Genomic DNA, 16711 nt, shown 5'->3' on the forward strand with positions numbered 1-16711 from the left:
AAAATACACGAGCTTTTTAGATGGATTATGCACTTGAGTGTAATCCAATGACTCCACTTTATTTTTCTATAATACTAAAAAAAGTTAAACAAGTTTTTTATCCTCAGATTTATTTACAAATAAACGTAATATCTGAAATCATAAAAGTATATACATTAAAGATTGGATATATAGTTTTGCTTCTATTAAAATAATGTAAAAGTAAAAATAAAAACTTAAGCACAATAAATTATTTGGTAAAACTATATCATACCAATAGATACCTCTACCTAACTATATACAATCTAGAATCGTAGATAATTCTAAGACATTAGCAAACACTTAACGTACATATTATAATTTTTAGCTAGACATTAACTGTTATTATAAATTATTTTTATAAAATAAAAATAAAAATAAATAAGCTTAATAATGCTTATTAGTCATTACTATTATTTTTATAATATTAAAATATTATGTTTAAATTTAAATTTTATATTTAAAATAATGAATGTGCGAAATTTACTTAAAGTATTTGAAAAATAATTTAGTTACGGGTTTGAAATAGTGTACTATTTTACTATTTTACTGTAGCATACTCCATACATCTTTTCAATAATGTTATATTAATGTTCGAACTAAAACTCTTATAGTTATAACATTTTTATTTATCTTTATTAAGTGAATAATATTTTATTAATAAAAATAAATTACAAGTATAGTTGAATAAATTGTAAAAATAAAAAATTAATAAATGTTTCAGAAAAAAACATAATAAAGATTGACTTGTTGTGTAAGAAAGGTAATCGAGTTAATTATAAAACAAAAGATAAATATTTTAAACCAATTTAACTTTAGATACTAAACGAGTAAACCAAGAAACTTACAAATTATGTAATTAATTTTAATAAATTATTTACATTGCTTTATTTAATTTATTTTAATAAAAATATTAAAAAAGATTTTAGTAATTAGCAATTAAACCGAAAAAATATGAAATTTATCAAAAAATCTCAGTTGTATACTTTTTAGTTTTGTATTATACTGCTTCTTTTAGAAAGAGTTGAACTTAATTTAAATGCAGTAAGTTTAAATTTTGAATTTTAGGTTATTCTATAGTTTAGAGTTAGTTTATTTGATTATTTATAATTCGCAATACGTAATAATTCGTAATCGTTGTTATTTCGACAAGAATTCAATGAATTTGAGTCCTTCCTTTTTTTTTTATTAGCTAACACATAACATTCCGTGTAACAAATTTGTTTTAAGCATACATTTTTCTAACATTTTTTTCTTTTTAGAGCATTCCATTTTTTTATTTGACAAATTCCTAAAAATATGATGAAAATTAGAAAAAAAAAATATATACATTTTTTTCATGATTTTTGGCCATCTATAAATTTTAATAACTATTTCAATCTCAGTTATAAAATATATTATATAATACTCGTAATGTGTTTAGATGATTTCAAAACATTATATTTGTGTTTAAAACCAACAATAAAATATGATGCGTAAACATATTAGAGATTGACTTAATTTAATCGATTCGGTAAAGTATGGTACATTACGGGCTTTTTAAAGTAATATAAGCATAGAAACACAATTACAATAAATTTAAAAAAAACAAATAATCTTGTATATTAGTAGGTATATTTCAAGTTATGTGAATTTTTTTTTTACGTTATATTTTATTTTATTAACAGTTATATATTACGTTTAATACATCGAAAATGTGAAACTTTTGTTATTATTGACCAAATCGTTATATAAGCTTCAAATTCCTCTGAAAAATATTTCGCCATTAAATGTCAAAACTATCTTGAAAACATATCGACTTTATTTAAACGAAAAATAACTTTAGTGAACAGAATGATAATATTTATTATTACATTCTATTCTTATTCTTATAAAACTGACATTTCTAAGAGAAGATTATGTGCCATTTTCGTTTCTTCTCTAAAATTGTTATTCATTCGTACAACATTCTAAAATGAATCAGAATAATAGCTAACATTTCATGCATTATTCAGATGTACCTAAAATTCTTTAAAATCTACGCTAGTTATGTGAAATTAACTGAGCTATGACCTTTTATCTATATATTAAAAACGGTTATAAATTCTTTATGCAAATTAAATTATCTCTAAATCTGCATGAATTTTGAATCGACTTTGTTCATAATTTAAATTTAAAAATTATCCATGCGTTCAGTATTTGATCACACTTTTCATATACATAGGTACCTAATCAAAATAATGATATATATTTAAATTATTATTAAGCAAATTATTAATATTCATACCATTTACTACTCATTATAATACATATATTATTTACCTATGTGTCTGCCATTGATATACGGAACATAATATATTACCATTAAAAATTATAATAAATATAATGTAAGTATATTCATATAAATTTGATTTATGAGAAGTTTTTTAATCGATGAAAGAATAAAACGATCATGTCTGGGCTGAATTATTATAAATGTTTAGTCGGTAAAAGATGATTTTTTTATGATCAACATTTTAAAAAACAACAACCTAAAATGTTTATAATTTGTTTTTATAATATTATACTGAAAGAGAACTTATTCTTGGTTCTTTTTCAACTAATATAGTATTTTATATTTATCGTGTTATAAATTGCATTGAACAAATGCTTTTTGAAAACATCTTACGTATTTTGTTAACAAACAATACATGTTAGATAAATAATACATTATTTCATTGTTTAAACAAAAATTAAGTTGGATGATACATAGGTTGAATAAAAGTAATGTAAAATCATTCAATTTTTTAATAAATAAAAAACACGGTTAGTTTATCTATTCATCATTATAAATAAAAATGTATTAGGTAGGTGCCTAATAATTATAAAATTAAAAAAAAATCTATTTACAAATATTTACATAACTATATAAAAAAATCTCAAGTATGTAAAATAGTATAAATATTAAGTTATATTATAATTATTATATTAGTTATTATTAATATGATAGCTCTGTAGTTTTCTAGACTTACCACAAATATTCAAAAGCATTAAGTTTCATGTTCTAATAATTTTGAACAATAAAAGTTTAAACTTAGAAATATTCAAAATTTCAAATATCTTAAAAATTGAATCAATCGTATACATCCTAATTGAATCCAAATAAACAAAATAAATTGTGTAATAACTAACAAAAAAAAATCCAACATATTTTAGCGATCTTTGTGATACTGATAAATTATTTTAAAATAATAAAAAAGAGATACCTACAATTCTCATTGCATAATTAAATATTTACAAAAATAATTTAGAAATATGTAATAATTATGTACATATTATTATAAAAATTTAAATTAAATTTAAATATATAGGTAATAAAATATGTGATAAGATTACATATAGATCATAATTAAAATTTATCATTTAAAACAGTAGGTATCTGTATTATCTAAGGATAATACTAACCAGTTATTAAAAATGAGTTTTTTGATAGTTAAATGCTGATCTATGATTTTTCTATTAATAACTTAATATACAGAGTTATAGAATTTATGCACAACATATTCCATAAACTTTAGATCGAAAGTTTTTTTATAATAATTCATTTTAACAGCATAAGCTCCAGATTTTCTTTTTATAAATATATAGTGTTGACTTATAAATTAATGTTTTATGATTGCAATGTTTTTAAATAATAGTTTTACTAGAACCTTAACATTTTAAAAATAAGAGACCTCCAATGTATCGCTATGGAGACAAATGCGAATAATTTATATAATAAATTGTTGCCATATCCCAATTTTATTTTTAACCATAAGTAATAAATAATGAAAAACCACATATTGGATTTCATATAAACTTTACCGACATAAATAATGATTTTCTACAATACTGGACGTTTCAATAAAGGAGCATAAATGTATTATTGACTTACGTTTTCTAGACTGTCAAATACCTGACATAAGCCTATTATTTATGATTTGTGACTTTCTTTACTACCAAGCGTTCAATATGTTTCTTATTTAAAACTGCTCGTGATTTTTATTTTTTTGTATTTAAAAATATATATATATTTAAATAAAAAGTTTCAAAACTAAACCATAAATGAAAAATATAGGTAGAAATAATATTTTTTACTTAGCTCTAGATTATAATATTATGTGTTGATAACATAAATTACTATAATGATTATATTATTAGATTAAAAGTTTCATAGTTTTTTTTTTTTTTATTATTATTTATTTATTATAATTAAAGAAGAATCTTTAATATGTGTATAAAATAAGCAAATAAAATATTAATATGGAGAATATTTACAGATTATTTAGTATTAAGAGGTAGAATGTCCAGTGTAATAACCCTGGGGTGGCATTAGTGATTAAATTAAATAAATCCCTGCACAAGTGTCTTTTTAACCAACGGAGAAGATTTTTTAGCAAGTTTACTCCACCATGAATGAAAGCTATAGATGACTAGTTTAGAGAAGAATTTTTTCAATAGTTAGATGCAACTTCTGTTAATGGTTTTAATCTTAAAGTCATTGTTGAGTGAGTTATTAGAAACATAACTAGAAGTAGAAGTTTTTAAACGGAGGGTAATTGATTGAAATGCTTGAATTATTTTTATTCAGATGCTTTGGCATAATACATATATCTGTATTCTATTAGTCCAAATGGGTCTTAACATTGATGTTTAAATAGGTAATTATTTTACTTTCGAGGGGTTACAAAGTTGAAATTAGCTATTACAGTAGTTTGATGATACTTCCATAATCTTTTGTTTTAAAAAATATGTTATAGTAAGTTATGTTTTAGGAAAAAAACGTTATTCATTTTAAGAATAACAAAAATTCACAAATAAAAATAATGGTTAAAAATACAAATCTAATATTAGCAAAATTTTAGTGATTATTTCTCACGTTTTCATAAATTATCTGATGAATAAAATTATTAATTTTAAAAACTAATAATACATATTTCTTTAATATTTATTTTTGTAAAAATGTTATAATACATATTTTAAACTTCACTATTAAATTTAAGTGATAAAATATAATATATATAAATAATTAGAACGTATGAATAATGTATGTTTATTCAACTTTACTTTTTGTGCACTAGCTATAACTATAAATTTACCATATATAATCATTACTATATTATTAAGAGCAAATAAAGTGAAAAGAATTCCTATTATCTATTAATTATATACTGTGCAAATTGTTTTCATTTATATTGATAAGAATTAATAGAGTTAATTTATCAATTAAATGTTGACAGTGCCACCAAACATAGTGGACGATGAAAGTTCTACTTCAACTGTAGCTGTAAGAGAAGGCCTCAATATATCACTTACGTGCAAAGCAAAAGGTAATCCAGAACCAAGAATTGTGTGGAAAAGAGAAAACGGATTCAATATAACAGTGGATAGAAGGAAAAAAGGTAAAAAAATAAAAATAAATAATGCACGTATTAAGTTAATATACCTAATAATTATCATGGTTTAAATTTAAATATTGATATTTGTAAATTAAAACTATTGTTTATATTTACACATTATTTAATCTTATAAATTATTTATTTATATTTAAAATTAGACTCTGCCATGGTTTGATCAAATTCTTCTAAAAGGAATCTATTGTTGATGTTACTTTTGCCCATACATTTCCTAAAAACCAAATCAATAAAGAATTAAATATTATAAATATAATAAAAATTAATTTAATAAATACATATTTTATACGAGTACCTACGTAAATTATATTAAATAAAATATTATAAAAATAACGTTAAGTCAAATAAATTCTTAAGTAATTTTTTATGTATAATTGGTTGTTTATTTTTGAAAAAATTGTAATGTAATCATTAAAGAAATTAAAACTAAAAATGTAACAAACCGAAGTAATCCCATTAAAAGTATTTTATTTTATCTAAAAAAAAAATAACAGTTCAAGCAATAACTTCAGGAAATATGTACATGATATTTTAATTCAATAATGATTCGTATAAATCTATATTGATTTCGAAACATATTACAGACATATAAAAATATAGGTAGTAGGCATTTGTTTTTATTAAGTCTTTTAGAGTTATATAGGTAATATAAATCTTTCTATTATAACCACTTTAATTACAATAGTAGTTTTCCTATTTAATATTTTAAATATGGAAATAAAACAAATAAATGTTTATTAATATTAGAATCTACCTTAATATTCTATTTTCAACCAATATTTACGTTAATATAATATATTATTATAAAACACAATATTATAATATTTATGTGATATTACAATACATAACAATGGTTAATGATACTCGAGGAAAAATATTGACCCAATATATTATAACCTACCCTGTTTTGTGTTGTCTGGACATAGTGAACCTCGATTGGTCAGTACTTTCAGAATTATTTCTTATTTCAATAAGTTCTTCCTTTGGTATGTGTAGTAATAATAGTATGTATCGTAAAAGTTGAACATCTACTTGAGTTTTTTTTAACGGTAAATTATCCATTACATTTTTGTGCTTACAAAACTGTAATGAATGAATTTAAAGGTATTTAGTTGTATAGTACTTAACTTATCAATTATTAATATCAAGATATTCAAAACGTTTAAAAATAATTTTATGAATTTTACTACCTATAAATGTTATAATCAATATAGTATAATATATCACACAAATCACTTAGATACCTACGCGTTACTGTTATTATTGTTTCTAAATATGTACAGATAATAGAATAATAAATTATTATAATATACATTCTCTGTAAATAATAATATATCGATTGTTTAACAGATTAATCAAGCGAATAACCAAAATATGTTTAAATATATTTTAATACCAGTAATCAACGATGACCGATCGTTTGCTGTTACTTTTCCCAATACAAAACAGTAATTTAATTTATGTGGTATATTTGCACGCTTCATATTCTGATACATTTTTTTTTGATAGGTATTAATTATTTAATAGCTTATAATTTATAATATATTTTATTTATTACAACATCGATAGCAATTAATATACGAGTATAATAATATAATATATCGTATAATAATTTTTTATTATGTATAAGACACTTATTTTTTTACTTTTAATGATAATCTAAGCAAAATTGCATATACAATACTCTGTCTTAAAATATTTTATTAAAATGAGGTCAGCGCACAATTTTACGTGTTCTCTCTCTGATCCATATACACTATATTATCAAGTTCTCATTTATCAAAATCAATTTTTTGTTACTAATTTTAATATAAGAGTGAATTTATTATTATCAATCTTAAATTTGAGAACATAGTAAATATTTTTAAGGTATTTTAGTACAATCTTTATGTAAGTTATGAGTATGGAAAGTATTACAGATTAAAATTGTATACAATATATTATATATCACAGAATATCAAAATTTTGTAAAAAAATCTAAAATTTAATAATCACAGTTAATTTTCTTAACAATATGAGTTAAGACAATATGAGTTCGATGACAGGTTAACATTAAGTTTTGATTAAATTTTAAAACTAATAACATACGATTGATTCGTTTGAGCGCGAGTTTGCAATGTTAAAAGCGGGCCAGGAAGAAAAAAAATAGTGCAACCACAACCGACAACCTATTAAACAGTATTGTGTTTATAATGTTATGAAAACAACGTAGTTCTCAATTTCAAATATTCCGAAAGGATAGATAAATGTTGACAAAAATTTCCTTTTGGATTTATTTCCAAATAATGTTTCATTTGAAGTATTTTATTGATGGGTTTTATGGTTAGCTGGGTTCTATCTTTTTGAACTTTGCCAATAATCAGGTGTCCATCAGTGTAGGTATATCTTCCATTTAATCCTTTTAAGTGTGATTCAATTATTTCAGTTTGCCATATAAATATATTATTTAATATTGTTTCATATAATATTTAAGTGGGGTACATCTATATCTTTTCGAACAATTAATCTACTATTTATCAACCAGTTTCAGTGTGGTTCTTAAAATTTGATAAAATAAAACTTTACAATTAATAATATGTTTAAGATCGAATACAAAATAAATAATAAGATGCTATAACTACTAAAAAAAATAAACAACGATTAACTTTCATTAAAACGAACACAAAATAAATAGATTTTTTTTATATTCAGTTTACCGAATTTCGAGTGTAACCCTCGCAATTAGTTAATTTCAAATTTTTTAATTATATGTACCATTTTATTGAATTCCACTTTTCTCGTAATATCATTGAATTTATATTAGTATAATATTATGTACAATACATAATCAATTTTTATATGTTTATTACTTTTCTTGTTCCGACTAAAGATTTAACTTTTAATCTTTATTATCTAATCATTCTTATCAATGTAACTTTTATATTGTAACTTAATAAAACTCATTTTATGTATTTAATAATAAAATAAAATAGAAGATAGTAATGGTTTTCATAATATTATATTTTTGTATAAAACAATTAAACAGTAGTTCCTTTTAAGAAAAAGTAGTAGGTACTACGAAAATAAAATAAATAAAAACTAAAATAATTACTGATATACTTATTCATAAAGGATATTTATTTATTTATTTTATAAGGTAATTATACAAAATTGTATTTTAATTGTTTGAGTATATTCACATTATTTCAACTAAACAAGACACAATAATTATTCAATGTTAAATACTTTATATCCTTAAGATAAATTATTAATTAACCGAACGTTACAATTTAATGTATTGAATTTTATTATCGAACTTTGTTGTGTGTAGACTATAGAGGTTACACTTCTAAAATGTCATCCCTAATCGACGATTATTTTTCTTTTAGTGTCACTCCAGGGCAGTGCCTAAGTTAAGCATTAATTTTTCCGTGTCGTTTCTTCGTAAAATCTTTTATGTGGAAAAATTATATTTTACTCTGAGGTATGCAAAAAAATAGTCTCCAACGAAAGTGAGATTTTACGATGAAAGTTTATCAACGTTTTTTTTATATATATTTTGCTAATGGACGTTGAAAAAGTTACGTTTTGCGATGCGGTTAATCGCTGATATACATAGTTTGTATACACATATACACACACATACATATATATAATACAATAACAACAAATCATAAAAAAAATAACTTCGAAGTTTAAGTCATGTGATGCAACATTAAGTGTTCCCTGAAGGTAAAGTTTATGGGATTAGTTTACAAGTAGGTTGTTGTAAAATAAGTGCAAGGGATACATAGTTGTGCGGTTTTCCTACCTATAAAATTAGATTACGAATCCGTAGAATTGAATTGTCTCCGACAGTTACAATCGGCGTGACAGCTTCGTGATTGGTTTGGATGTTGGAAAGATAAATCAATTTTTTAGGCACACTTCATTGACCCGACACGTAATACCAATGAATTAATGAGATCATCAGTAAGGTTTCTGCCGACAAAACACCCGTTAAACAATTGTACGTCTATTGTCTGTCAATACAAATAAAATATAAATTGATATTATTTTTTTATTATTTACAACCAAAAATCACACATATATGTAAGATGGATCCTAGAAATGTTTTTGCAATAAAAATATAAAGCTGAATTAATGCTCGAAAAATTATTATATTATTTGAATATCTAATACAAACATTTTATTTCATTTACACGTTGAGTGTTTTATGGTAAAGACTATTGGATGTATTTATAGTTTATACCGTTTATACTTTTTTTTTTTTAATATTAGGTACTATACAAACTAGTCTATATCCGATGTTCTAATTTTCATTCTCGTTTTAAAAATATTATATAAAAAAAAATTATATTCAGTAATACTAGCATAAGAAATAAAATTAATAAAAGTGTTTGTTTATTTTATTTTCCTCCGTAATTTGGTTAATTCGAGAGTGTTCATTTAGATAAGTAGTGCATCGTAGCCAAAATATAAATTAAAGTAGTCATTCTAATATAATTTGAATTAGTTATTTCACTTCTACTTCTTATATTTTAGACAGACACTTTATTTAAAAACATTATCTTTAAACGTAAAATATACTATTTGGTTGAATGAAGTAATTTACACTTGGCTTTTATAATTTTGACCTACAATGACACACTCAGAAAATTATATATTTGCATACAACTTGTTACTTATTTGCAACTAATAATACATAAAACTAAAACAATAACTACTGTCAGTTTAATTCTTTCTTGCCATTTAAAATATGTGATCAAAATGATATATTACGAAAATTAATAGATTAAAATTGTTTTATTTCTATCATAATATAACTATTACACTGCAATTTTTTTTATTTTAAGATGGTATACTGATTAGTTATTATTATATTTTTGAATCATATTGAATGTAAATTATAGTTGTATTCTTCAATTTTTATATAAGTAATTCTGTAAAACATCATTATTGATTTCTAAATATTATATAAGTATTTTCTGAAAATATTTACATGTATTTTATGTAAAAAACAAAACATATATCGGAAGGAATTAAAGTTAATATTTTAGAATGTAAAACGAAAATGTATATTATTACGTCATATTTTATGACGGGTTTTATAGTGTAACAGTTTATACTTTAGGGCCTTAATAATAGTTAGAGTAATAATAATAATAGTTATGAGTGTATGACATAATTATAGGTGTCCTCTTTGTGTTCTATACTACATACATGATACTATATATTACAAGAATGAAGCAATATTATTTATTAAAACCACTATCTTCCAGGACAATAATGTTTGCGTCTGCTGCCGGGGTACACAGGCCATAGAAATTACATTTAGATAATTGAACACATAAATATTATTTAGAAATGACACTCCGAACATTTTCTGCTCTTATCGTAATAATCGTATCTTGTAATGATATTCATTTTTGCTGTTTATGCATTGTTTTACAGTCGAAAAGCAACACGGTAATGTCCTGAACCTGACCAAAGTTAGTCGAGACGACATGGGATCTTATTTGTGCATTGCATCTAATGGCATTCCACCATCGGTCAGCAAAAGAATCGTTCTCGACATCGAATGTAAGCATTTGACTTTCGTTACTCTGTTTTTAGTTTACAATCATTATTTTAAATTGTAGAAGTAAGTAATTAATTATTTTATAACAGTCAATCGAGTTTTTATTTTTCTGTGCTCTGTTATAAATATTATTGTACGAATTTTACTATTTCGACATCACACTCGTTAAATACATAATATACAATAAATTAAATGAATAAATAATTCTATATTATCGAAATAGGACTATCAGTAAGTATAATATATCACTTTCAAAAATGATTATGATTATTGAAATAAAATGATATATATATATATTATATATATATAAATAAATTGATGTAATTATATAATAATTATTGCATCGATTAAAATTTAGTTCGATTAATGTACTATATTAGACTTTAATAACTCTTCACTGTGCGACGCTCGATTATTCGATTGGATTTGTATTGGTTATTCATGTATATAAATTAATAAATAGATATACGTCAAGTATTATTAAAATATATTTATTTCAATAATTCGGTGGTTTATGGAAATACTTAATCATCAATCAGCGGTACAATGTATTTATATAATATTATAGTATGATGTATATTATATTTTATACTCGCGAAATTAAAACAAGTAATATAAGAACGCATACCAATAGAAATTAATTTTGAAGACGAGAAATATGCAACAAGACTTAATGGATTTGTAATTTATTAAATATAATGCTCACGAGCGTAAAATATAATATAATAAAGAACTTGACAGTTCAACAAAATATTATTTAATACTTTGTAAACAAAACTAATATTATCTAGCAGTTTTATTTTCATATATCTAAGTCAAATAATAAAACGATTCGGTAGTAGTATTCTAAGAAAAAAAATAAAAAATCCAACTATAGAATAATGTTTTCTTCTAATATATAAATAGGCGATAAACTGAATATTATACGAATATTCCGATTAAATCTTTCAACTAAACCCATATTGTCCTTACTTTTTTGTAAGATATCAAAATACTATGTACAGTGTACCTATTTAATATTCAGCTGTTAAATTATTAATAATTAATACATAACTTTAAATATTTTCCACGTGAATGAATTGGGGTTTTTATCATCAATACTTCTTATTATTAACGATTAACGACGTCTGTTGAACAAACAAATTAATTCAAAGTACTATTATTACTCACAGTATTAATATTTACAACATTAGAAGCTATTATATAGTTTATAGTGCAGTACACATAGTATGCGACTTTGCGAGCAACATTTGATTAGTTTTGTCCACGAAGATTAAATATCTTTTATCTTCTCATGGTTTTGTCAAACGAAAACCAACAGTTTACAACACTATTGAAACACCGTATATTCGACATAATTTCTCGTTGATAACTGCGCGGCGGTTACGATGTCGGTCGCTGTCGAACAATATAATAATAGAAAAATAATACGCCGCCGCAAGTCGAAAAGCCGGAAGCAATAACGACGTCGGTGTCTTTGTGCAGTGTACGAGACTTTAGACGGGTGGTCACAAAGAAGGAAGGGAGGTAGTGAAATGAAATTCACACAGACTCTTCTAGTGTAACGTCCGTTATTGTTGTATCCGACACTAGCGAATCCGTCGCGAGCTGTCAAATCGTATACAGACGTACAATGATAATAAGCAGTAGTAGAGCTGCCCATAACAAAAGTAATAATAATATTTTGTGGTGAAAAAAGTCACGTTAAAGTTACATGGGTGTAAATGGCACAATAACACATCTCATACACTTCCTTATGTGTGTGCAACTCTATCATTGTGTGCACACATAAACCTTATAAAAATTATTGCACGCGAACATTAGTGATATGTGTTTTAACGAGTATCGGCATATTGTGTTAAAAATGCATAACGCACGCTAGCTGCACGGTTTGTATTCAAACGTCGACGACATCCGTTTCGCAAACCGTTTAAGAAAGGACATAGAAATATGTTTGCTAAAGACGTCCAATTATTGTGTTATTTAAATAACTGACCGTTTTTACACAATTTTTTCGAAATAATTTATTTTTGATTATAAATCGGTATAATATATTATGATATTATCACTGTGGTTGAAATAATGTCTATGATGGCTTGCTGTAGTTTTAAATAAAATAAAATATTATATAATATATAATTACTATATAGACTAAATAAATCGATAGTTGGAAACAGTTGGTTATTGTTTATGATTTTTTATTGTTGTTATTGTTCAAATTATTGATCGTATACTATTACGGGTACATATAAAATACCTAAATAAAATAAATTTGACGTAGACAGATAGAGTCATTAGTATTGAAATGTTTTTTAATTATTTCGTAGAAAAGGTACGATTTTGCTTGGTAATTGGAAGCAGTTAAAAATAAAAGTGGCAATTATTAACTTATTAAACTAATAAACTAATTAATCAATTTAAATTAAATGTATATAAAGTTACAACAATATTACAATATGGTAAAATTCTACATTTAAAAGTTATAAAAGTTTTGCAGAATACAACTCTCACGATTCAAATACTACATTATTTAATTTGCTCCATCGAAAAAAATAAAAATACCTAACAATGTTTTTTTTCAAGAACTGTAGAATATTATTTTTAAAACTTATTAATTTGGTGTAAATTCATAGTACGTTGTTAAATTATGATAAATATAAAAATGAAGAATTCCTTTTAAAAACTTTTCTTATTTCCAACAAAAAAAAAATAAAATAAAAAATAAAACAGACAAAAATGTTAAATTTAAGACGTGACACAGTTTGGCGTAAATGCATAAATATATCAAAATTCTGAAGTTCAGTTGTGGTAATATTTTAAGATGCCTATAACTAATGTTAAAAAGTATACACCATAAAATAATAAATATTGATAGTTACTCTTCTTGAATAATAATAAATGATTCAATAGTAAAAATAATTTTAATATACATTAGTAATTATTTTACATCGTTGTATTACAATTTTAACAAACCATATGGTAAAATTCATTCCTAAAATAATTAAGAAAATGCCATATTTCATATCATAAGAAAAATACCAATATTGGTGTTATGACAAGTATAAAGGTAAACTCGTTGGTATCATTTATTTGTGGATCTATGCGTCTTGGTGTTTGGAACTAACAAAATTAAATACTTAAATAATTGCTTAATAATTTAAAGAGTTAAACATTATTTTTTCCGCGAAGTGATTTAAATTTGAATGTTTTATCGATTTTTATTTAGTATTCACATTGTATTTCATAATTATTTTTTACTAGATAACTATGCTTAGTATTTAATACAAACAAAATCGATAAATTAAATTTTAATTTTATGCTTAACTTTGAGTTCATTATTTATAACCCTTTGGTTTGATGATTAAAAAATACGAATTCGTAACGACACATATTAAAATTATGGGTACCTATCATAATTTATTATTGCACAGTATTTAAAATAATTTTAATCAAATTTTACCTAATACAATGTAATATTATTGAACAACAACAACCCGTGAACTACAAATTATACGCCACACCCATAATTTAATACCAATTATCTTTCATAAACGCAACACTTGCAAATGGCACGAAATTAGTCATAGGTCACGTGAAAACTTTTAGTTCACGCATTTGATTATTATTTCCCAAGTTTCGAAAATTAATTTTATATGCTTTTAAGAAAATATTTATTTTTGATTTAAATATTAAACGAAAAAGAATTAACCGAATTCTTGTAATAATTATAACACCAATAAATAAGCCATTAAAAATAAAAAATATAAACCAATATCTTATGGTATGGATATTGGATAGTAAGTGCTAAGTTAATAATGAACTAAAAGATACATTTTGTGCTATTTATATTGTAATGAAACTTTAATTGAAACTCATGAATAATATTATGATACAGAATAAGATAGATTTAATCGAATAAATACAATATATTTATTTGAATTATAAATTATTATATTATAGTTTTCGTATAATTTATACTCTGTGGCTTATAACATATTATGATGTACTGAATAAAATTATAACTAATTACAAAATATGCTAAAATCATTTACAAAAGATGACGTCTGGTATTTTGTTTGTCATTATTTTAACTCTTCAGTTTACGTTTAGGTACAGTATATGAACTTTTCAATTTTTGAAAGATCTCGTCTCAAGGGGACTAAACTATACGATCAATGTTAATGTATTTATTTGGGTTGGTTTTGCTTTTATTATATTCATTTAAGAAGTTTACTGACCACTTTGTAAAATTGCTACAGTATTTTTTGATGACTATTGGAATTTATTGACGTATACAAGCCGATTTACCGGGCATGCTCACGTCCATGTTTTCCTTTAATAATGAACTTATTCTAATTCTAAGTCTTCTCCCTCATTCCTTTAAACTTTCTTTGAATGGCTCTCCACAACAACCCTGTGAAATGTGAAACCTTACTTAACCTATTCCTTGTATCCTCTTCAGCTGAACATAAAATGTTCACCACAACAAGCCTACCTGTTGTCCCTTTTTAACTTTTCAGACATTACCTTCCTTACTCAACGTGTTTTCCCATTAAACGAAACAAAATTCTCTCTATTTTATCCTTTTCCTACTATCTTTTATATACATTTCATTCTATAATTCATTTGTAATTGTTGTGTTTCTGATTTATTGATTCAAAGTTTTCTAAATAAATAATTTTTTTTTATAAATATAATAATGTCACCGTCGTCACTTCTACCAGTTTTCGCTACAAGAAACAAATGATTGTTTTTCTTTTAATAATCCACTTAGGAAGAAAAAAAAATGCTTGGTCATATTTTTAAGGTTTAGCATATTGTATTTTTCATTAATATCTTTCTAAAAGTGCTCAGAAACCATCTATAATATTTTTACGTATTATAATTTTTGAATTATTTTACAATATGTTAAATTGCTTGAATAAAATAGTCTCATAATACTCTTTCACAATATATTTATTAATGATTCTTGAGATATTTAAGTCATCTAGTGGTTATATTATATTAATTTTTAACAAGTGTCTAAAACCAGAACTCAATAAAAAAAAAAACTGAATTCCAACATCTGATATTATATAATTAATATATTAATAAATTACCAAAATATTTTCAGTTTCTCCAACATTGGTGGTACCAAATCAATTAGTTGGTGCTCCTTTGGGTACTGATGTCACTATCGACTGTCTAACTGAAGCATATCCTCGATCAATAAGCTTTTGGTCATTCCAAGAATCCAGGAATATGATATTTTCTGGGTCAAAGTATCATTTAGTAGTCAATGAAGTTGGATATAAAGCACACATGAAACTAACTATACGGTCTTTAAGTCCAGAAGATTATGGAAATTATAAGTGTGTTACGAAAAACTCATTGGGTGAAGCAGAAGGATCCATGCGAATTTATGGTAAGAAAAACTTTTATGGTAGTAGTATAATAGTATATTGATTATTGATGTATATTTTTTAAATGTAATTATTGTTTTAAACTTAAATATGTATACATTATACATATATATATGTATATATCAGAACCATTAACATTTTTACTATTAATATTTGTATACAATTAATATTTTGTTTTAGTCAAACGATAGTTTTTATAGCATAACAGAATATAATATTATAAATGGTTTAATTCTTTTAAGGTTAGTTTTTTAAACAATAATTAAATGAAATCGATTAATATATTATTTTCAATTATATAAGCATAACAATTATAACTG

The 16711-nt window shown here is 23.6% G+C and overlaps 1 protein-coding gene across 1 annotated transcript in view; it reads left to right on the forward strand.

Moving 5' to 3' along the window:
- LOC114128905 (lachesin-like) overlaps window positions 1-16711 on the forward strand; it is a 108149-nt gene that overhangs the window by 55407 nt on the left and 36031 nt on the right. The window contains exons 4-6 of the mRNA XM_027993514.2: window positions 5256-5417; window positions 10863-10991; window positions 16103-16393. Of these exons, the coding sequence (XP_027849315.2) occupies window positions 5256-5417; window positions 10863-10991; window positions 16103-16393 (582 nt within the window). The remainder of the gene's footprint in view (window positions 1-5255; window positions 5418-10862; window positions 10992-16102; window positions 16394-16711) is intronic.

Source organism: Aphis gossypii, chromosome 1 (assembly GCF_020184175.1).
Source record: "Aphis gossypii isolate Hap1 chromosome 1, ASM2018417v2, whole genome shotgun sequence".
Classification (NCBI taxonomy): domain Eukaryota; kingdom Metazoa; phylum Arthropoda; class Insecta; order Hemiptera; family Aphididae; genus Aphis; species Aphis gossypii.